Source organism: Marmota flaviventris, chromosome 2 (assembly GCF_047511675.1).
Source record: "Marmota flaviventris isolate mMarFla1 chromosome 2, mMarFla1.hap1, whole genome shotgun sequence".
NCBI lineage: Eukaryota > Metazoa > Chordata > Mammalia > Rodentia > Sciuridae > Marmota > Marmota flaviventris.
The window spans coordinates 16,191,633-16,215,552 of record NC_092499.1 but is presented as its reverse complement, the minus strand read 5'-3'; the positions used below and the strand labels follow the sequence as shown (position 1 = coordinate 16,215,552).

At 35.2% G+C, this 23,920-nt stretch overlaps 2 protein-coding genes across 6 annotated transcripts in view; one reads left to right on the top strand and one right to left on the bottom strand.

Moving 5' to 3' along the window:
- Zc3h14 (zinc finger CCCH-type containing 14) overlaps nucleotides 1-8,264 on the top strand; it is a 51,919-nt gene extending 43,655 nt beyond the window's left edge. For 2 of the 5 annotated variants that reach the window (XM_071607615.1, XM_027931564.3), the window contains 6 exons: nucleotides 51-283; nucleotides 3,683-3,803; nucleotides 4,656-4,792; nucleotides 5,181-5,272; nucleotides 6,062-6,168; nucleotides 6,688-8,264. In XM_071607615.1, the coding sequence (XP_071463716.1) occupies nucleotides 51-283; nucleotides 3,683-3,803; nucleotides 4,656-4,792; nucleotides 5,181-5,272; nucleotides 6,062-6,168; nucleotides 6,688-6,694 (697 nt within the window). In that variant the 3' untranslated portion in view covers nucleotides 6,695-8,264. The remainder of the gene's footprint in view (nucleotides 1-50; nucleotides 284-3,682; nucleotides 3,804-4,655; nucleotides 4,793-5,180; nucleotides 5,273-6,061; nucleotides 6,169-6,687) is intronic. The other 3 variants (XM_027931565.3, XM_027931567.2, XM_027931566.2) reach the window with 3 other exon arrangements.
- Nucleotides 8,265-8,336: 72 nt separating this feature from the next.
- Eml5 (EMAP like 5) overlaps nucleotides 8,337-23,920 on the bottom strand; it is a 182,690-nt gene continuing 167,106 nt past the window's right edge. Inside the window, exons 32-42 of the mRNA XM_071607616.1 lie at nucleotides 21,173-21,346; nucleotides 20,156-20,364; nucleotides 17,858-18,015; nucleotides 16,266-16,380; nucleotides 15,387-15,575; nucleotides 15,057-15,229; nucleotides 13,715-13,877; nucleotides 13,018-13,121; nucleotides 11,933-12,086; nucleotides 11,215-11,315; nucleotides 8,337-10,998 (exon numbers count right to left, since the gene is read on the bottom strand). Coding sequence (XP_071463717.1) covers nucleotides 10,962-10,998; nucleotides 11,215-11,315; nucleotides 11,933-12,086; nucleotides 13,018-13,121; nucleotides 13,715-13,877; nucleotides 15,057-15,229; nucleotides 15,387-15,575; nucleotides 16,266-16,380; nucleotides 17,858-18,015; nucleotides 20,156-20,364; nucleotides 21,173-21,346 — 1,577 coding nt within the window. The 3' untranslated portion in view covers nucleotides 8,337-10,961. The remainder of the gene's footprint in view (nucleotides 10,999-11,214; nucleotides 11,316-11,932; nucleotides 12,087-13,017; nucleotides 13,122-13,714; nucleotides 13,878-15,056; nucleotides 15,230-15,386; nucleotides 15,576-16,265; nucleotides 16,381-17,857; nucleotides 18,016-20,155; nucleotides 20,365-21,172; nucleotides 21,347-23,920) is intronic.

Sequence of the window (23,920 nt, the reverse complement as noted above, 5' to 3'; positions counted from 1 at the left end):
GTTTTGTGTTTGTTTCCCTAATTCTATGGTATTTTTTATCTGTCTGGCAGAGATCTTGTACAACCAGATAAACCTGCAAGTCCCAAGTTTATAGTGACGCTGGATGGTGTCCCCAGCCCCCCAGGATACATGTCAGATCAAGAGGAGGACATGTGCTTTGAAGGAATGAAACCCGTAAACCAAACTGCAGCCTCAAACAAGGGACTCAAAGGTCTCCTCCACCCACAGCAGTTGCAGTTGATGAGCAGGCAGCTTGGTGACCCAGATGGTAGCTTTTCCTACGGTGTGTTGAGAGCTCAGATTTTCCCTTCTCAGGGTGCTGACTTGTAAAGGGAATCCTTGACTTCTTTCTTTTACCTTAAATAAATATTGGTTGGAGGCCTGGCTTTTATTTATATTCAGTAATGGCCTTTTCTTCTTTCAGACAAAACCATCTGTTATATCTCAGACGTTTTCTCCTGTGTTTCACAGCGGGGCAGTTATCTACACTTAAATGGAGTTTGGTGATGAAATCTAAATTGCCACATAACTATGCTTGTTGAAGAATGAACCATCATCTTGATGCCTTGGCTACTTTATTTTTTTTCCCCTCCCTTTAGAAACTGCTGTCACTCTTTCATGATACCAGCAGTAATCTTTTATCAATTAACTTGAGAGAAAAGTGAATTTGGATTTTTGATGCTCTTTCCACCTCTGTAAAATTTCTTAAGAATTTTTCACCTTATCTATCAGGATACATCTTGGGATTGAATATTGAAGCATAATATTTAACAGAAGTTACATGAGACTGCTTCATGTAGTGCTGTGCATTTAGGCAGGCAGATGTTTTTTTATCACCAACTTTCTTGTCCCCCCGGATACCAGTGGAAGGAACTATAGTACCACTGCTCCTTTTTCATTCATGATAGGGAATTTTTAGAAACATCTTTCATTGGCAGGAGAGAGAATTCTTAAATCTTAAAAATGAACAGATTCAAAGAAAAACAGTAATTTAAAAAATTTTCCCCAAGTACCCCTCTTATTGCCAGAGATATAAAAATGTATTGAATATTTTGCCAATTGCTTAAAGTATACTGTTGAGGGAGATGATGAGTTAGTGAGATAATACTGTTATCTTGGAGTGCTTTTCCTTTTGTGAGCCAGTGATATAGGTGTCATTATTTTGGTTTGTGGAAGGAGTTGAAAATTATGACCCTGTTAACAGGGAAAATTTAAAAATAGTTACGAGGGATGAACTGCAATAGTCAGGTAGTATAGCTTTCTTGACTTGTGTGTTTTGTCTAAGAGGAAGTTCTTTTTTTTTTTTTTTAACTACTCTTATGTATCTGGTTTTAAATTTTTTTTCCCTGTTTCAATTTGATAGACTAATATTTTTTGTCAGGATCTAATTTCATTCTAATGTGGGTGTTCATGTTAGGCTGAGTTGGTATGTACAGTAGCAGTGACACGATGAATAATATGTTAGTGACAATTCTTGCCTAGGTTACACAGGTGCCGTGGCCGTGGTGGAGACAGCTGGGATGAGTGGTGAGCTTCCTTTCCCAGTGCTGTGATTGGGGTTTGCAGTGATTTGCTCCTGCCTGAGGAAAGCTTTGTAGTAACAAGGACATGAGTGTGGCATGAGAGATTCCTGAAGAGCTGTCACAAGGAGTATCTGCCTCGAAGAAGGGAGTTTTGAAGTTCTGCTTTTTAGTGGTATTACAGAGTGCCACCCTACTGGCCATCATTTTCTGGCAGCATAGATTTTGTAGCTTTCAATAAAAAGTAAATTTGTCTCTTAAAACTTAAATATGAAAAGTTGTAATAACTTATGAAATAAATGTCAGTTGAGGAAAACCAGAGGCATGACTTTTGTGTCTGTTGCTTAGGGTTTTCATCAGAGAAATTTTCCTTGTAAAAAGTGTTTCATTTCCTTAATATTGTTAAGTATTTTGCTATTTCAGTCCTTTTCCCAGCCATGCTGCTTTTTGATAATTAATTTTCATTTGCCCTGGGTCCTCATGTGTATGCCACAAATGTGTTGTTTAGGAGGAGGGCAGGACATGTTTTCTCCTCAAGAATAAAAACAGAAGTTTAAAAATTAGGAAATTCCTCTTCCCAGGCTCTGAGGTATTCTTTAGATCTTAGATCTAAAGCTGAATTTAAAATAAATGACTTTACCAATTTTCTTTATTTTGTGATGCTGGGCTTGCCTTGCTCTTGCTAGGTAAATGCTCTGTCACGGAGTTACATCCCAAGTCCCTACTTTATATATATATATATATATATATATATATATATATATATATATATATATATATATATTTAGTTGTAGATGGACACGATACTATATTTATTTTTATGTGGTGCTGAGGATTGAACCCAGTGCCTCACACATGCTAGGCAAGCTCTCTACCACTGAGCTACAACTCAAGCCTGCCCCTACTATTTTAAAAGTAGAATAGAAAGTTTATGTATTAGGCGTGGTCATAATAGCTGTTTAATGATGCTCCTGTCTGGGCTATGATTGGATTCAAGTTCCATGTTCTGTAAGGAGGACAAAAGTTGTGTCCTAGGATCAGTAAATTAGGTTATAAGTGGTTGCCTCTTTTGCATTCTTCTTTCCATATAACCATCAGATTCTAAGGAAGACATTTTCTCTTTGTATAGATAAGGAAACTGAAGTACAGTGACGGTAGATAACACTTACCCAGTATGTCTAGCTGAGCTCTTAAGGTGCAGAGCTAGATTTGACCTGCCTGACCTCAGGCAAGAGGACTGGTGGAATACAGCTGCAGTGATAATTTACTTTCATAAACACAAATATGAACACATAACATGTAACACCATGATGCTATTTTTTTGGCTGTTATGTTAGGCCAGAAGCGAGCAGCTGATAGTGGCCTTTAGGTATAATTTGAATTGTTTTATTCAGTGTTCTAAATGTAAATTAGTTGTAAGCATTAAAAAAAAAACTGAAATGGGAGGATAAATATCTGGCAACACAGGTCCCCTCTCCTGTGCCATAGGAATTGATCTAATTGGACATGAATTAGTGGAGAGGCAGTGAGATCATTCCAGGTTGCTGTTCTTCCCCTCTCTCTTTCTGCCAATTATCATTCTATACTCAGCCATATTTTCTCTGAGAGATGACTTGCCCAGCCCCTATAGACAATGACATTTCTGACACATTTTAAATAAAGCTGTTTTCTCTTTTTAGACAGTGCTGTGATTTTAGCACCCAGACTTAATGAATATACTTCATCAAATGGGAACACATTTGAGCACTCAGAATCTTGCTGGAATATGAAATTTTGTTTATATTTCCTTATCACCTTATGTTTTTGGTTTCCATTTAATTTTATTAGCTCCCAACTTGACATCCTCCCATGTCTTTTATATTTAATTCAAATGATACTGAGATTTTGATGAAAATTTGGGCCTTAGGTATGTAATCACTGTTCACTTTTCGTTTTTACAATGAGAGGAGTATAGTTATAGTCTCCTTCCTGGTAATCTTTTTTTTTCCTATGGAATTTTGTTTATACTATAGTTAATCAGATTTGGGCTCCTGTATTATATAGGATTGTAAACTTAACATGTTAAGATTTTAAGACTGGGGTTTAACGGAAGTTTATTAAAGGAACCATGTACTGAATTGCTCATAATTAATGAGATACTTTTAATTCTTTCCCCTTTGTAGCTGAGATGAGTGAACTGAGTGTGGTACAAAAACCAGAAAAGCTTTTGGAGCGCTGCAAGTACTGGCCTGCTTGTAAAAATGGGGATGAATGTGCATACCATCATCCGATTTCACCTTGCAAGTGAGTAACATAAAACTGATGCTGGTTTTCAGTTCTGTGGGGTTGTTTTTGGTGGATAAGTTTGATTTTCATAACTAAATACAGTCATATGTACCGTGGCCCTCGGTAGAGTAGCTTACTTGTGCTGCATGCATACAGGTGTGTTTTGGGGGGGTGCTTCTTTTGCTTTGGACCTATTAGATAACTGAAATGTCTGGGTTCCTTAAATGTTTGTACTTAAGGAGATAGGTACATAACTGCCTCTGTTAGTATTACTGTGTTCACAGGCAAAAATTTTGTTGGGGATTTGGGGAGAAATTTAGTTATGGTAATGGAAAAGTATTTTTAAACTTCATTTAGTTTTCTTTGACCAGCTAGCTGGTTCGTGAGATAGCTTTTAGAATTTTTCTCTTGTCCTGTGGATAGAGTATTTCCACATTTTAATTACTGGAATGAAATTTTGATGTGGGAGCAATATGGTTACACATAAGGAGACCATGAATCTGTGTAGCACAGTACCTGGCCCATAGGATGTGCTTGCTGTATTGAGTTTATTTCACAAATGATAGACATTACTGATAGAGTATCATGTCTCTTAACACACACATACACACACACACACACACACACACACAAATCTACCTTTTCTGATGGTTTGGCTTTTGTTTGAAAACCTTTTTGTGTTGCTCCGGGCTTTGAAGGACATAGTTTTATCCTATTATAATATTTAGCCTCATTTAAAAATGGGAGAATTTTTTCCTCTGACTTCTGCATTTCTTAAAACAAGTAGTGATGGAGTACAAGAAGCCACTTTACAAAAAAATAATAATGCATTGAGAATATTAACTGTGAATAATGTGCTTTGTTTTGTAGAGCCTTCCCCAATTGTAAATTTGCTGAAAAATGTTTGTTTGTTCATCCAAATTGTAAATTTGATGCAAAGTGTACTAAGCCAGATTGTCCCTTTACTCATATGAGTAGAAGAATTCCAGTACTGCCTCCAAAACCAGGTTAGTGACTGTATACTACTGCATTTAGGTTAAAAAAAGAAAGCATGAGAAAAAGAAATTTAGAAATAATTTTGACATGGTCAATTAATCATACTAGTCTTACAGAGCTAGTATGCCCATTCTAGAGAATTCTGAAGTATTTTATCTTGACTAGTGAACACATAAAACTTAGCATACTAATTTAAGTGGTTTGTACCTCCATTAAAATCATCATTAGGGCTGGTATTGTGGCTCAGTGGCAGAGTGCTTGCTAACATGACGCACTGGGTTTGATTCTCAGTACTGCATATAAATAAATAAAGGTCCGTTGACAACTAAAAAGGAATCATTAGATTGCAATAAAAATTATTTTGTCAAATGTGATATTCTTTATTCTTACATTTGTCAGCAGTTACAACACCAACACCATCTTCTAGTAGTCAGCTCTGCCGTTACTTCCCAGCATGTAAGAAAATGGAATGTCCCTTCTACCATCCAAAAGTAAGAACTTGTATTTTCCCCAAAATCATTTTAGTGTGGAAGATCACTAAGAAATTGCATCTCTTCCTCTCTTTGTCCTTCCCAGTGTTATATCATTTTTGTCAGTTGACTTTATTGTCTTCAAGAACTATTTTAAGTTGGTTCTTGGTTGTTGCTGAGCTCTGTGGCTCTTCATGTTAAGTGGTCTGAACCTCTTTCATGTTAGTATTTTGAGCTCTGAGAGGATAGGGGTCAGCTTTGCTTGCCATATTTTCCTGCCCCTGAGCATTTGGGATTTTTTTTGTTTTGTTTTTTTAACCTCATAACAGACTGAGATAATGAAGTTCAGAATTATTGCTTTACTTGAACTGATGGTTTTGTGTGCTAAAGATTGTTGATGTATCAGTAGCTGGCTGCTCAGAGTGAATATCTCTGAAATACCAGCCTGAAAATTGTTATTTGAAAGGCTTTCTGGGCAGGGGACATAGCTTAGTGGTAGAATGCTTAACCAGAATATGTAAGGCCTCATCACAAACTCACAAAAGCTTTGATGAGGGATGTTAGGCAGTTTATGGAGGGATAAATACTATATTGATTAGAAGTCTGTATGGTATGCTAAAGTTTGAAATTCCACTTGCTGTGATTCTTTGATTAGGATTTTGCATCCCAGGGAAAGGTTCATTCATCAAAGGTTGCCAGGTATCTTACTCCATTAATGGTTAGGGGTGGGCTGGTTACTCTCAAGTTGTGTTTAATTTTATGCATGTTATTGAATGCTGCTGTTTTATTCATGCTGTTGTTTCTATGTAGCACTGTAGATTTAACACTCAGTGTACAAGACCGGACTGTACATTCTATCATCCCACCATTACTGTACCACCAAGACATGCCTTGAAATGGATTCGACCTCAAACCAGGTAAAGATGAAAATTAATTCTCTTGATGTCATTTTCAAATATTTTTCTAGTATGTAGCTTATTTAATGTATAAATCCAGAAACCTGGGAGAAATTGAACTATCACTCTTTTCTTTTTCTTGTTTAACTGTACCAGGGACCCTTTAGCAAAATGATTTACAATGGACCAAATTTTATTTTATCTTGTGATTACTTATTTTTAGCCTACACATCAGATTTCTTTGAATTCTGATCATAAACTATGCTATGTGTGTATGTAGTACTTATGAATCTCAAATCATTTTCTTAGACATTAGCAATTGTAAACTATAAAAAGGAAGTTTGAACATAATTTATTGTGGCCTATATTTGAGTTACATATTTTGTTTTATAAAATTGACTTTTTTATTTTTTTAAACAAAGTCTGATGTAACTGCATGACCAATATTCCTTGTCCAAAGAAACTCCTTAGCTGGCTGAATGATACATCTGGGTACAAAGCAGTTTATTAAAAGTGTTTTTTTGGTTTTTGTTTATTTAGTGAATGACGCCCAGTCCTATCTGGTGGAAGATCATGCAGTTTGAAAGGTTCCATCTACTGATGAAAGATAATTCTACAGAATTTGTCGAATCTTTGAAACTTGGAATATATTGCTTTCATAACATGAAGTTTATTGTCTATCTAAAGTGTCTAATTTTTCAAGTTTGTAAGTTTATTAAGTAGTTTTAACATTGGGTGTTTTGTTGTTGTTTTGATTATGAAAAGACAGTTTAAGGAAAAGCTAAATTCTATTAAAACATTTGAGGCATGTTTGTACACTGCTGCTTCAGTCTCAGCACATGCCATCATTGTTAGTGATGGTTCTTTCAGTTTAGGACCACTGGCTGTACTGAGGAGTGCTGTTATTTTGAAAGCAGAATTGCTTTCACTCTTCCCAAAGATGATATGATGTTTGTAGTCCACCATGAAAACAGGAGTGGCCAAAAGTATTGAGGCAGCTTAAAATAGTCACTCAAATCTGTTTTAATTTTTAAAAGAATTTAGTTAGAAAAACATGGTAGTACAGGCCTCTGAGTTTGAGTGCCACTTTGGTGCAGTGGTCCCTACGTCCCTTGCCTTCTGTGAAAGGAGTGTGATGGGCATAAACAAGAAAGCAATTGGAATGACAAGTGCAAAAAATATGAACAATTCCTTTAAAATACTTTCATTTACTATTAACATACTTTTTAAATAAACTTTTTGGGGAACTACATTGTCACAAAATATACAAAAATTTTTACAAGTATATACATTAGGATCAGAGAAAACAAACTTTTAAACAGATTATAAATATATATTCCCACATTCTGAAAAATAACATTCTCAGAAATAACTCCACAGAAAATACACTTGGTTACTACTGAAGATCATTTTTGAAATGTAAAAATTAGATTTAAGTCATATTTTTAAATGACAGAGCTATATAATTACAGAGATCAGATGGGTAAACTGCAAGATAGGATGAAACTTTTGGCCTACTGTATTTATTGAGTTTTGTGTGTGGTTTTTAAAATTGTTAAGGCAAGATGTGTCCAATGCTTTAGAATTAAATAACAAACAGATAATTGATTTTATTGATGTATAGTAGTGTTTTTAAAAATTAAATCTTAAAAAGTGGTTAGTAAAGAGTGAATTAATGCAGATGGGATAATAAAGATTCAGATGTTTTCAGGACCAAATTAACTGTTTAAAAAAAAAAAAGATTGACTTAGTCATATTCTTGAAGGATGGATAATAAACCCACATCTATAAAAAGCATTTTAAGATCATAAAGCCAGGCTTCTACTGTTGTGATCATTGGTTTTTCCATTGGGAGAAGAAACAACTAGTTGTTAAACCATTTGGTGAGCTGCACTTGGCTGTGGAGATCCCAAAATGAAGACTTGAAACACTGAAAGAACGAAGCACACAAGGGCGGTACAACCACTGTGCTAGGCTAGGTGAGGTGACAGTCCCCCTCATTCTCAGAGTGCTCCACTGAATTTAAGGCATTTGTTCATTTCAGTGTTGATGCTTTGCATCTCTGCAGAAGAAATTTGTTTTTAAATGATTTATTTAATAAAACTATCATTTATAAATGGTTTCTAGTTTTCATAGTTCCATTGGAACAAGGGCTTAAGTGGTTTAGCGTAAATCTTTTACATGGAAATAACATGCTAAAATCTGATTGTTTTAATATTTATCTTTCAGTTTGTGGGCAGCTTAAAATTGACCCTAAAATATTTGTTGGTTGGTCTAACAGAGTCTAAAATGAACCACTATAAAAACAGAAGGGGGATGAAGATGGTTGGTGATAATGAAGTAAATAATACCAAAGTGTGTGATGTGCTTTGGCATGCATGTATAGACATAAAAGAATTGGGACTACAGTGGCCACCAGTCTCAAGTTGTAAATTCAGGAGCATAAATGCTGCACACAAAAATAATTCTCTAGGCTAAAAAAATATAGGGCAGATTTTATGTGGTCATGTTACACCTTCCCTTAGTTGATGGCTAATACAGCAAGGTGGTAAGATGCCCACTTAAGTCAAGGTGACCTTCAGTCAGGAAACTGCCATAGCAGTGATTAAGTGATTAAGGCTGACTTACCAGGTTAGTCACTTTGATGGACAAAAATGCAATGGAAGCAGTTTGTGCTATATAGATTACTTCCTTAAGAATATAGTTTGACTATATTGTGATGGAATTGAAATTTTTGTCTTCCTCAAAACGACACACTTAATAATGAAAATTTAAAACTACAACAGGCTCAAATTTGCAGTAATTTTCTTTTTACGTGAGGTTGGCCCCGGATGCCTTTTCCTTTAATTTCTTCATAAAATATGTTGAATAGAATTAATATAATCTAAAGTTTTGTTTAATTTAGGAAATCCCGCCCCCCTTTCTTTTGTGGTACTGGGGATGTAACCCCCAAGGCCTTGTGCACGCTAGGTAAGCACTGCTTCCACTGAGCAATACCCCCACAACCTTATTTATTTATTTATTTTTTAATTTTGAGATGGGGTTTTGAGTTTCCCAGGCTGGCCTTGGACTTGTGATCCTCCTGCCTCAGTCTCCTCAGTAGCTTGCATTGGAGTTGTATACCACTATCCTTGGTTTAGGGAAATTTTATTTATTTATTTTTTGGTACTGGGAATTGAACCCAGCCTGGGATGCTTAACCACTGAGCCACATCCCCAGCCTTTGAGACAGGGTCTAAGTTGCTGAAGCTGACCTCAAAACTTGCAATCCTCCAGCCTCATCCTCCCAAATCACTGGGATTTACAGATATGTGCTACCACACCCAGCTAGGACAATCTTTTATTGTGAATAATGACAGAATATAGTCTATGTGTCAAGTTTCTTTAATCCCTCATTCAACCCTTGAGAGGCAGCTATTTTACTTTTAAAACTGACCAGGTTCAATCACTGATTAGGCTTTCTGTGATGTAATTTAGTCATTTTAGTATTCCCAGTGTTGGCCACAGAAAATAGATATTGGGAATCTTCATTATGTATTACCAAACTAAACTAGGAATCCGAGAAATCTAAGGGTTTCTATTACCTATTATACTATAAAAGAAAATAACAGTAAATTAAAAATTTATAGGACCAGTAGTACATCTTTAACTTCTTTACATTTAGAAAAATATATTTTTAAGCAGCACTCTATTTAATTTTCAGTCTTCAAGAATCAGTAGATAGACTAAAACAGCAAATTCCTGAACAGTGATTACTGATCTTTGGCAGCATTTAAAGTGAAAAGGACTGTGGATCTAAAAGTTCAACCTCAATCCACTAAGAAGGGATTCTGACAAGTTTTCAAATGGACCTAGGTTCATATATTTTGGAAATTAGCTGATGGAGGGGTGGCAATATGTCTAACTAAAATTTTCCCAATAGAAAAAGCTATAAAAGTTTTATACCAATAATTATTAAATTATGTTTGTGTGAATTTAATGTTAATCAAATGTTTATAGCGTATATCTTTAATATGCAGTGCTTTCTTCCACTTAAATACTATTGTTATCTGAAAACCTTAAAAAAAACCCCAAAACTGTAGACCACTGGAAATGATTGTTCATCATACTGCCTTCCTAATAATGAGGCTATAATCTTAAAATTTCAAATATAGAGATGGCTTTTAAACAAAAAGATTTGACAGCTTAGAAGTGAAAATATAGCAAGTCACTACACTACTAACTTTGGATTTGTTCCTCAATTCAAACTACAAGGAGAAATGTCCTTATAGTTATTAATGTATGAGAAACATTCTCCAGGAAAACTTGTGTTTGTTTCCAAAGGGAAAATGTTTGCCTTTTGAAAACTGTTCTGTTAGGGTGAGGTGGCTTTTCCTTTCTAAATGGAAATGCAAGAATAAAATACTTAATTGGAAAAAAAAAAAGGAAATAGTTTTCCTAAAAGGAAGCTGAAAATTTTCCGAGTTGGGTTTTTACATTTTGGAGTCTTTTGAGGAGTGCTGTACCCTACATCTCCCCAACAGGTTTGCCAAAATTGCACTCCTCAATAATAATGGGGTGGCTTTTATCAACGAGTATTCAATCCTTCCTTCAATGTAATTATCTGGCAGTGAATGAATTATGGACAGTGTGTATAGCAAATGTTTTGAACTTAGCAATCTTCTACTAGTCTTGATGATTCTGGGCATCTCTCCCTGTTTAGTCTGCAGTTAGCACCACTTGACCATGCAGAGTTTGGTTTTGGTTGTTTTTCTTCTTTGTAATTCTGATCTCTAAAGACTGTTAATATGTGTTGTCTTCCCAACATCCATTCTTTCAGTGAGGCATATGTACACATTTCCAGACAAATAAACTGCAATCAGAAAAAAAAAAAAATGTAAGGGAGTTCATTACATTTCTAGATTTTCAGAAGTTTGTATTTCCCATTAACTCTTTATTCTGTATTTGCATAAGTATATATATACACTACCTTTAGAAAATGTTGAGTTTATTAACCAGAGCTTTCAGAAGTTTTATATTAAATAGTAAAAAGATAGTCTGCTCTTCTTGGACTAAGAAAGCTACTGACCTGCAATCATCACCTCCAGCGCTGATAACATGTCGATCGCCATTGGTAAATCGAATATTTGTCACATGGGGTGAGTGACCCAAGAACCTTTTGTGCTTTGCCTAAAGAACAATGACAGACAAAACTCAGAACATTTTATTTAACAAAAATTAAAAGTTGTTATTAGGAACCATAAACTTTTAATCACAAGAACTATGGAGAGAGAAGGGAGTTAGGACCACACCCAATGATTAAAATTTTCTTTCAGAGACAGTAACAGATCTATACTTAACACAAACCAGGTTATCTGGGCAGTCAGATGTCTTCAGGTCTCTGAAAGATTTTAAGAAAAGCATTGGAAATTTGATAACTGACTTTTAAAGGTTTGCTAAAAAGATCATCAGAGGTATTATTGGAGGGAGACCTTTTTAGTTGTTGATGGACATTTATTTTATTTATTTATATTGGTGCTGAGAATTTAATCCAATGCCTCACATACGCCAAGCAAGAGCTCTGCCACTGAGCCACTATCCCAGCCTGACATTTATTTTATTTGCTTTCATTTGTGGTAATGGATTTAGGAGACTTGAAAAAAGGGTGCAAAAATTTGAAAGTATGAAACATTTGAAATATGCTTTTAAAAGTCGAGTCCAAACATTTGAATATTTCCGAAAAAGTACTAATGATCACATCTAAGCTATTTGTAAAATGATAAAAATACTAAACAAAAAAAACTTACAAATTTTTCCGGACATGGGAAGTCAAATAATTTAACCATGCCAAAGTCATCTCCTGTTACAAGGCTGATTCCTGAATGAGATACACAGGCACAGTTGACATCGGCTTTCTCGGCATGCCTGGACCAGATTCCCATAACTTCATCTCCTAGAATACTAGAGAGAAAAAGAACATCCACAGAGTAAACACAGATGGATTCGCTATCCTGAAAACAATCCTTATCAGTCTGTATATTATCCTGTCATTTAAAATAAAATAAGGCAGGTTGGAGGACTGGATTTCATCTGGATGTTAACTCCTACCTTTTAAAAATTGAAGTTCTATAATATAATAAGGGTTTTATAAAACCTAAAAATTTTATATTTCCTAAAAACCCAGTTAATACTTTAGGAAAGCTGACTGAATTATTTTTCAAATTAAAAGTGATATCTATGCTATAGGAATTTGTCATTTTTTCATTGACCAAAAGGATGGATGCTCCTGGTGACCTGTCATACCGTCAGCAAATTTATCAAATAGATAAGCTTCATTTCTAACAACGCCAGTGTAACATTCCTTTGAGTAGAATATTACTACTACATTACTTAATAGCACCTTACATGTATTTTTATTGCCTGTTTTAATTTTAAAGAAGATTTTTGTATTTGTTGTACCAAGAATTGAAGCTAGATATATCCCTTGACCCTTCAAAAAAAATTTTTTTTGAGGCAGGGTTTTTGTTGAGTTGCCTAGACTGGCTTAGACTTGAGATCCTCCCAAATCACTGGGATTATAGGTATGCACCTTTGCACCTGTCTTTAAATGTTCAGGAACATATCAGGGCATTTTAAAAATCATAACTTCGATTTTTAAAAAAATTTCTTTATAAGAACTTGGTAAATCATGGAGACTGATAAAGCACGTAAATATGTTCAATTCAAAGGGATGCAGCATGAACATAAAATTATTTTCCTAAGAGTTCAAGATATGGTAACAGAAACATGGAACTCAATTACTATTCCCTTGTGGAATGGCTCTTAACTATTCAGAAACAGGATTTTCCAAGTTACCTAAAAAGTTGCTGCTGCCCTTTCATGCAGTATTTACCTAGTCCATGTAGCCCAAGTAATTCTGTCAATGGCAGCATGATCCAAAAGATGTTTTCCTGAAGGCACTTCATAGACAAGCCGTTTATAGCAACCACTAGAGACCTTTTGTCAAATTAAAGTGAGACGAGAATCCCATTAGGTGAAGGCAAAATCCACAAGGGGTTTATAGAACACTGGCAAATTGCTACTTTGTTTTACATATTTTAATGTGAAGAATGCCAAAGTCACTATGGGGAAAAGGGTAAGTGGGAAGGAAATGGAGAGAATGTAGGCCAGAGTAGTAGATGTGTAGGATGAACATATCTCAAGGCTCAAAGTGCAACATGAGAACTACAGGTAGTAAAATTGTATTGTATTTGATACTCATGCTAAATAAGTAGATTTAGCCAGTCTTGCCACAAAAAGAGAAATGGGTTTCTGAGATGATGAATATGTTAATTTTCTTCACTATAGTGACTTTTACTTTCACTATAGCAACACTGTCTATAAATATGTATTCCATAACATGTTGTGTACCTTAAATAGAGTGAAATTTATTTTTAAAAAAGAATGGGGTATTACAGATTTGTAATGCAAAAATGATGAGTGGTAACAAAAGGCAAGAGCTGAGAAGCCATGGAACTCTGCTTTAAATGCATTCAACGTAAAAGCAGAAATAACCTTGTAAACTGGGTATATGGTATTAGGTGCCATACCTGGAGATATCTGCTATCTGCAGAGAAGTCCATTTGAATGACAAAGCTTGGGATGTCTTTGCAATAGCTGATTCTGTTAAGGGTGGGGCCCAATGTTAGGTCATAAAAATCCACTGAGTTCTCACTAGAACCAACTGCCAGATATCGGGAATCTGGACTAAACCTGAATATATAACATAATGTAAAAAAAATACATTAGATCATAAGAAATAGTTTAAATATTTAAATATTTAAGAAATTTCCTTTCTAGCTCTTGAAAGTAAGTTTGTGATACGGTTTCAAGTTTGTCTGACACAACTGATCATGTATATGGAGACTGTATTTGTTAAATGAAATAAGAAAGTTTTACATTTCATTTGAATATTCTATTGTTATCACCCAATTACTTTAAAAATATCTTTTAAAAAATCCATTACCATTCCATAATTATTAATATAATTCACTAAGATAGGATTCTTTCAGCTGGAAAAATGATGTCTTAAAGCTGCTTTAAGAACATTGTCCAGCTCAACTTGCTTCAGCTTGTTGAGATGAAGTGACTAGTTGAAGCTTGGAAAAACTTGTGTTAAAAGACAAAGTGAATACAATTTGCCTGGTAAACATGGGAGACAGCCTGAGACAGTCTGAGAATGTTCTATGAGTCTTGTTGAGATAACTTAGGGACATGTAGGGGCAAGGAAAGCCACTTTTACTGTTTTTACACACTAAAGTTCTGAGCAGGTTTCATTTATGAAAGGATTTTACTGGTGAAGAAAGCACACTTTGACAGATGCAATAATTTCATCTACTGATCACAGAGAAGTGCCCAGTGAAGTGGCAGCTCAGTTAAATAAGCTTAAGCACTGAAAATTAAAATTTCAAAAAAAATGTTTAATTCCCATTCTGGAACCTGATAGGTGTTCAGTGCTGACAGACTGAATGAACAAGAAATGGGAATCCAGAGAACATATCTCAAGGCTCAAAGTGCAACAAAGGAGAAACATGAAGGGAAAGGTCACAGAGGATAATCTGTGAAGCCTAACTGATAGTAAGAGAAGCTATGTTTGGGGTTATAACTCAAACTTCTAAAGGGCAGGTGACTATTAAGAGTGAGAGTTCATAATGAATTTGCTGTACATGTTTAGTGTGACACTAACATTACCTAGTACTTCGTATTATAAAGCACTGGTTGGTGCCCCATGGATTTAACATTGCAAAGAGAATTATGTATATAAGTGGCCACATTTCAGCATACAATTTACATAGAATGCTATAAGTCATATGGCCTTTTTTGAAGATGTAGATAAGGTTTTTTGCAATTTGGGCCCAATTACTAAAAATTCTATTCCATTTGTCAACTAACCTGATATCATGGATTGCACATCGTCTATCTCTCTTCTTTCCCCATATTTTTAGAGAGCTCACAAGTAAAATAATAAATTCTCCATTTTTCATTCCAATAGCCACCATGTCCCCTTCAGGGCTATAACACACAGTACGAGCAGCATGTCCCAAATTCACTTTGTTTAACATCTTCTGTATAAGAAGCAAAACAGACACAGAAGACCAAGTTAAATGAAATACTAATAAATTTAGCCAATTTCCTCCCAAAATTCTCAACATAATTCTGAGTACTAGCAATTTAGGGTTTCCACTTCTTAGAAACTAACATTTTTTAAAAAGTTGTACCTACTTTATCAGCAATATCCCAGAGTCTCACTGTCCCATCCTCTGCAGCAGAAAGGAAAAAATCCCTGGAAGGATGTGTTGCTAGCCCCCAGATCGGTCCATCCACATGTCCGCTAACCAAAATATTACATGCTGCATTTTTCTCTCCAACTTCAATTATTTCAGCATTCCTTGTCCCAACTAGTATCTTGCCCTGAAACATAAAAGGGAATGATGTATGTAATGTACCACAACAGGTACATGCTTTGAGCTAATTTAGTCACAAGCCCATCATTAGCTCATGTGAATTTTTCTGTGTTAGGCACACATCAGCAAGACCCCTGGGCTGGGGTGCATAGTTGAGTCCATGTGATGAGAATCCACCTAGATTCTTACATAATCTGAGTTGTGACTTTGTGATAATCTAAGGATGTCCAAAAAGGGGTATAAGTACATTGAGATATAGGAAGATAGAACTGGAATTTTTAAAGAGCAAGTATAAATAAGCTTAGCTAATTTTTGAATAAGCAGAATGAGTTAATGCACATATATGATTTATAAATACACTTAATGAGTGCATACATGCTCCACAGTTTTTATAGGGATGTATGTTTTTACAAAGTGTATACAGCTGTCTAATCAAAATGAGTCAACTAGCAGGGATTTTCAATTCTGTCTACCACAGTTAGCAGATTTAAGAAAGGAAACCCTGTTTAGATTTAAGAAAGGCTTCCCATCTTATGCACTGCACTGGCATCAACTACGGAACTCAAAGTGGAGTGATAACTAGCAAGTGAACCCATCCTCATGTATTATTAAATATTGTCCATTAAATCACAATTTGAGAGAATCAGTAAAAACTGCTGTTTTCTGCTACACCATATCAGGTCAAGGAACATCTTACTTTGCCTCTGCACACGGAACGAACACAGTCTGTGGCTTGTCCTGTCTCAAGCCTGAAGGCCCGGCATCGTCTCAGTTCCTGATCCCACAGTTTAACTGCTCCTCCTTCTTTTGACCTAAGTAAATAAAACCAAACCCCAAAAGTATCTTAGTAACTATTATAGATAATTTTCATTATAACAAATACTAAATTTTAAGTAGAATACTAAAAAAGCCCTATATAATTTATTATAAATTTCTATGGCAACCTTAGGATTCAGCAAATTTTATTTTGTGAACTATTCGTTTTTCTCTGGCTTATCTTGTTTAGCTTCCACCATACATTTTCCTCTTCATGTTACTTAAGATGAGCGAAAAACCATTTTTAACATAGGAATTGAAACGTGAAGCAAGATAATAGGATTACAGATGATACACTATAGTCTTATTTACTTGGGGGCGCCTTACCATTGAGCTGCATCCCCAGTCTTTTGAGACAGGTTCTCATAAAATTGCTGATGGTCTCACTAAATTGCCAAGGCTGGCCTCAAATTTTTGAATCTCTTGCTTTAGCCTCCTGAGTTGCTAGGATTATAAGTGCACACCATCATGCCCTGCTATAGAGTTTATTTTTAAGGGCCAAAAAAGAAGCATGTTTTTTTCCTACCACTATCAAGACATCCTATAGTTCAAAGGCTACTAGTGAGAAGTGGTGTGCAAAATGGGGAGATGTGAGAAATACAAGTGTGTAGAGTTATTTGTAAAAGACAGTCCACTTTTAGATTTTCTCTTGGAATAACTGAACAATGTATTTCTTTGTTTTCTGTTGGATAAATTTGCTTGTCTTAGGAGAACATGTGCCTGCATGCCACAATACATTCATTCTTCAGGTGAAAAGGAAATTCTGTTCTTGTAACTGATGAATGTGGGTTCTTTCCATTCCTGTAGTGAAATGTGCTTGTGCGTCACATTCCAACATGTAGATATATCTGGTTACTGTTGGGAGATTTGAAAATCATTCAGAAACAGGTTTCTCCTTACATTTACATATATATTTTTAAATTTTTAGTTGTAGATGGACACAATACCTTTATGTTAATTATTTTTATGTGGTGCTGAGGATCAAACCCAGTGCCTCACACATGGAAGGCAAATAACATGCACGCACACAGTCCTGAGGAAACTCGGTTCTTTTTTTTTTTTTTTTTTTTTTTAATTTGTTTTTAGTTGTCAGTGGATCTTTTATTTATTTGTATGCGGTGCTGAGGATCGAGCCCAGGGCCTCACACATGCCAGGCAAGCGCTCTACCACTGAGCTACAAATCCAGCCCAAACTAAGTTCTTAATCTGTAAGAAAAATACCTATCTAGACCTAAGAAAAAGTATCTACCATTGGAGTTTAGGTTTATCTACAAGGGGGGAAAAAGCGATTTAAGATTAGGTAGGAGAATCCAGAGAAGGAACATAGAAGGCATTATAGTTGAAGCGTATGAGGAGGAAGGCCAGAGAAGATAACCCATAGCCTAGAAATAACAAGAATACCCAACTGTGAAAACCCTAGGTAGATGACAAATGCAAGTATTCAGTGAGGCTGTGAAAAGAAAGAGGACTCACGGCCTTTCTTTGCCACCAGTCACAATAAGTCCATCTCGCAGGGTGGTATACATGGCAAACACGGGCCCGTTGTGAGCTCTGGCCACAACTCTACACAATATGTGATCTTTCCACACACAGACATCACCACTGATGGTACCTGTAAACGTCAAGTTATTCTGAAAAGGAGTGGGGAAGGGGGAGATAAACTCATCAAAAGTGCAAAGAGAGTTCAAACAGATGTAATCTGTGAGTGTGATGCTACTTCATCTGTGATTCAGCATGTGCAAGGTATGGATGGAGAGATGGACCCAAGAGGCAGAACCTGAACTCCAGGCTCAGCTGCCTCATGGCTTTTCCTTTCCCAGTCTGTCACTTAGCTGGGGTAACCTTGGACAGTTCTCTCTTTCCAATTCTAAAATGCTGTAATTCTAGTTTATATTCTTTTGTTGGACTGCTTCCTTCCAACTGCTCAATAAATAAAGTTCTCAGATTTAAAAAAAAAAAAAAAAAAGGAACAGCAAATGAAGACTTTTTATTAGGTTCAGCAAAGCATTTTCCCCTAAAAAATAAAACTATTATCTGTACCAGTCATAGGGGGTTTTGAGAACTCTTTATTAAAGTTCTGATGATTTCACTCACTTTAGCAGTAGCACTAATTCCTGCCTGTCTGCAAGGAGAATGTAAGTTCTGTGGGCATGGAGATGATTTCCCTTTTCTTTTTATAGTTCCTAGCATAGACTCAACATTCTGCCAAATAAATATGTCCCACTTTTATGTTTTTATATGTTTTAACAATTTTAAAAATGCTTAAACTGAGCATAAACTTATTTTGTTATATTCTGATTATACTGTTGCTTCATACATTAAAACTCATTTATTCTTAATATTTAATCTTTGTTTATTTTTTATTGACTATGAGGAATTTTAAAAGTGAAGGAAGTTCATCTACATGGGCAAATGAAATGTCAGAAGCATGTAAATGTGTGGGTTTTCTTCTGGAAATAAACTACTGATCTAATGTTAAGAATGCCCAGAATGTTCAATTGGAGCTTGACATAGCATGACCAACATTTTCAGTGGCCTTTTCCCCCAAACATAAGTGTAGTTAATTGTTCTAAACTTATTTTTTCCTTCCTTCAAATAATTTCATACCTATATAAACACATAATAAGGAAATCTGCTTTGTTGTTGTTTTTATTTCACCAAAGGATTTTAGAAGCCTAGCCAGAGTAAGGTATTAAAGAAAAGACGGGGGATTATAAATTCACCCATGGGCCCATGTAGGACCTAGTGAGGAGAGAAGAGGGAAGGCTCTTGATCTCTCTTCTGTCAAACCAGAGACTGTGCTTTCTCCTTTTGTCTCTCTACTCCCTTCTTGGCCCAGGACACTTGCAACTATGTAAGATGAAAGAAAGCAAAGGAAATCCTAAACCTAGGTCCAAACTTAAATTACTTGAAAATCATGCTTCTTGATTAATTTTTCCTTTTTTAAAAAAACTTATTTTTAGTTGTAGTTGGACACAATACCTTTATTTAATTTATTTATTTTTATGTGGTGCTAAGGATTGAACCCAGGGCCTCACATGTGCTAGGCGAGCACACTGAGCCAAAACCCAAAACCCAACCCCTCATATTTCTTTTACTCTAACAAAAAAATTTTTTTTTTGTTTGCAGTACCAGGGACTGAATCAAAGGGCTTTACCTCTGAGCTACATCCGCAGCCTTTTTATTTATTATTTATTTATTTATTTTTTTTAGTTTTTGGCGGACACAACATCTTTGTTTGTATGTGGTGCTGAGGATTGAACCTGGGCCCCACACATGCCAGGCGAGCGTGCTACCGCTTGAGCCACATCCCCAGCCCGCCTTTTTATTTTTTAAAATTTTAAGACTGTCTTATTAAGTTACCTAGACTGGCTGGCCTTGAATTTGTGATCCTCCTGCCTCAGCCTTTTGAGTAGTTGGGATTACAGGCATGTGCCATTGCACCTGGCTACTCTTAACAAATTTTTAGGTATGTGAAGAACTGTTAGGAAGACAGAAGTTTCAGGATATATATGGTGACAGTTACAAGACTAGTGAAAGCCTTGGAGAACAGCAAAAGCCTAAGGACTCAAATTTTCATCATAATCCTCCCTCAAGAGCTTTCTTTCCCACTCCCTCATTTCTGAAACTATCAGACTTTTGAAAAATGAAATACATGCCTGACTAGGACATCAACAGATTACCTGCCATATTAACATTGATGTGGCTTATTTCAGGCAAGAAAATTGGTAGTCAAAATTACACCCCTACACAACATTTTAAGAGACATACTGCACCAAATGCGACAGCGAGCATGGTCTGCATCCGGGCATCTTCCAGTGTGTTCAGCAGCCCTTTTTTGCTAAGAAGAGCCCTTCCTGCCAGGGTCCAGAATTTCACGTGTTTTACTCCCACAGAGACAAACTGGGTATCTGAATCTGGTCGGAATTCTGCTACAAAAATACGTTGGTTGTGCCCCACTCTGCTGGCAATCTTGGCACCTGATAAGAAGATACAACGAAATTATCCAAGTTAATATAAGAACCAAGCTAATCAACAGGCATGTTTGGGGGCTAGAGATGTAGTTCAGTGTTAGAGCTTATGGCTTATCAATCCTCAACGTGGGGGGGGCACTGTTTTAGATACATTTTAAATTGTTATATAATTAAATATTTGTTAAAAATACATGGATTTTTAAAAAAACAAAATGCTTACAAAAGGGAGGGCTGTGGCCCTTGCTCTGTTACCAAGCAATCACATGACTATAATTACTTGGGTAGAAAGTCCTTTATAACTCCATAACTGAGTTATGTATTTACAGGGAGCTTCATTACCATTTAAGGGTCATAAAATGATTTTGGGAAACATTCTTTTCTTTTCCCTGTATGTTTGGTAATACTATCCTATTGGTCTTCCAATATCATTTAAAATATACTTCATGGGTCAGGAATGCAGCACCTGTCTAACTAGCACTGACAGCACTGCAAACACTCACCCACAGGCGCACACACACACACACATTTTTATTCTTTATTAAGGTCCTCTAACACCAATTAATCACTAATAATTAGCAAAGATACATATATAGTTTCTTACTGAAAGGAACAGCAGTTAATAATTTTTAATAATAATTTCATTAATTTTATGTTTTGTGAACTTAGAATTTCACTGGACTTTTAAAGTGAAACCTACCTATAGGACCACGAACTGTGTGCATGTACTGGATAGAGCTATTGTGAATAATGGATTCAATCACCAACTTAAGGCAAATATTAAATATATAATTCATATTCACACACATTATCCTACCTTCCTGCCATCTCCAAATGGTAATAGTATGTTCTGGGTCTAGTCCCACAGACAGCAAGAGTTTGCCAGTAGCACTGAAGCTGACCGAACACACTCCCTTTGAATGGTAGCATCTTAGTATAGATAGAGTCTGCTTGCTCACTGCATCCCAGATGTGGATAGAAGGGGCTGTGGCTAAACAAAGATGAAATCCAAAAGTTGGAACTGACTTGTTATAAATGTTTCCATTTCTAAAATATATAAACCCATCTCTGAAACATGGAAAAATGTACCCAAGAAGGAGTATACTTAACAAAGAATAGCTCAAACTAAGATTAAATTTTTGGAAAACAAAACAAAACCAGAATACTTCTTTAGGCTATATTTCCAATTGCACTTTTGAGAAAATAGCATTTATACAAAAATCAGTCCATCATAATATTAACTTATCAAAAAATAAGGCATGTTTGGGGGCTAGAGATGTAGTTCAGTGTTAGAGCTTATGGCTTATTCTCAACATCAGAGGGGGAAAAGCACTGTTTTAGACACATTTTTAATTGTTATATAATTATATAGAGAGCTATCTACATTTTTATACAATAAATATGTTAAATACAAATATATATTTAGCATCAATGTTACCTGGGAGAGAAATGAAAAGCAGACACAGTTGTGAAAAGCAATACTTAGAAAACCACCTGAACAAATCTCAAAAGAAAATTTTGACAATATAGATAGCTACATATTCCTTTATAAGAATTTTTTTAAAAACCCAGAAGTTTAGTGAAGGATAAAACTCATAATCTTTAAAAAAACAAAAAAACTTTAATCATCCTATGCAGTGCTGCTACTATTTAAAAAGTTGCTTCAGGTTCTGTTTTGTTTGTGTTTTTGTAGATTGGTTTTTACAGTGCGGAGGATTGAGCCTCACACATGCTAGGTAAGCACTCTACCATTAAATTACATTCCCAGCTTGTTTCTCTGTATTTTATAAATTAAAATACCATAGCTTTGTATAATTATTTTTCCTGAACTACACTCTATAGCTAATTCGGTCTTAGAATGAATGTACTTTGAGTAAAACAATTAAAAACTAAGTGCATTTTCTTCAAATTATACATGTTATGTGTACTGCAAAAAGAGAGAAATATTAAGACAAGTTGTATTAAATTATTTGATGCAGAAAGAAATTTTGGTATCTAAAAAACTGATAATATTTTTCACCATTTGCTATTTATAGAACACAATGGTACATTAAATCTGATAATTCAAGTAAAGCAGTTAAAATTTATTAAATCAGATATTTAAACTTAAGTATCATTAAGTAGAGAGGTTTATGTAACAGTAAAATATCAAAACTATAGAGAACTAGATATAAAAATGCCAATAATAAAATAGGTTGTTTGAAAATTTTATTATAATAATTTAAGTACTGGGCTAAAAATGTTCCACATTCACTAAAAGTCAAAGTTTACCTAGGGCATAGTTGAACTGAGTCTCAATAAGGCATGTTAGATGGCTTAAATCTAAAATATAGATATATATCATACATCACTATATACATGATAAATATTAAACAATTTAATGATAAATATTGCCAACGAGAAATATTAAACATTTTTATATATGCTTACAAAAAGTACCTCTGGGAAGATCACATACTATATCTGCCAAAATGTGATAGAATAGGCAACATATTTTCAAGATATATCAACTTTTTTGTTTCTAAACAAACCAAAATTTGCCAAGTTCCATATATCTAAAATTTAAACAGCAAATGATCTTAAGATGAATTACTGAGCTTCTCACACTTTTATATAAAAAAATTAAAGGTGATGGCAAAAAACTGATACCAGGAATCTAAAAGCCTACAGGTATTCTATGTTATGGAACTGCTGCACATTTAGACTGCTAAACCTACATCAACAGCAGTATTTAAAATTAAGATTACTATAAATTTTCAGGGCCCATGTTACTGAAGATGAAATTATGTTCATTGGGCATATTTTATTTTCTCTTATCATTTAAAAATGGTCATTCACAATCTTAGGTAACAGATCCAGCTTATTCCTCGCTTCCCAAAGGTCCTCAGGTACTGCACACCTGCCATGGCAGGCGGCATATCTCTTTCTGAACCCAGGGTGCTGTGCACCTGAGCACATGCTCTACCACGGGGCTCTCTCCAGCCCCTCATCTCATGCTTTCTACTCCTACCTTCCAACCAGGTATGTTTTCCTCTGAATTCTGCTCAGAGAAATTCAGTAACTTGCTTTGTTACACACAGGCAGAGCCAGCACAGGTGTGCTAACATCAGTATTCAGGTCCCATTCTTGCTCTTTCACCTCATCTGGCTGTCTTGGAAAAATAAATCTCAAATATATATATATATATATATATATATATATATATATATATATATACACACATACACACACACACACACATATATACATATATATATATATACATATATACACATATGTATATATATATTTTAATTAGAGCTTTATGGTAATCTAAACTACTTTTTACAATTATTATTTTTTTAAAAATATTTATTTATTTTTTAGTTTTCAGTGGACACAACATCTTTATTTTATTTGTATGTGGTGCTGAGGATCGAACCCAGCGCCTCGCGCATGTCAAGCGAGCGCGCTACCGCTTGAGCCACACCCCCAGCCCTACAATTATTTTTTGACTATTAATTTCCTGTACAGAGATACCCTAAGAATCTTTTTTTTTTTTTTTTTTTTTTGCAGTGCCAGGGAT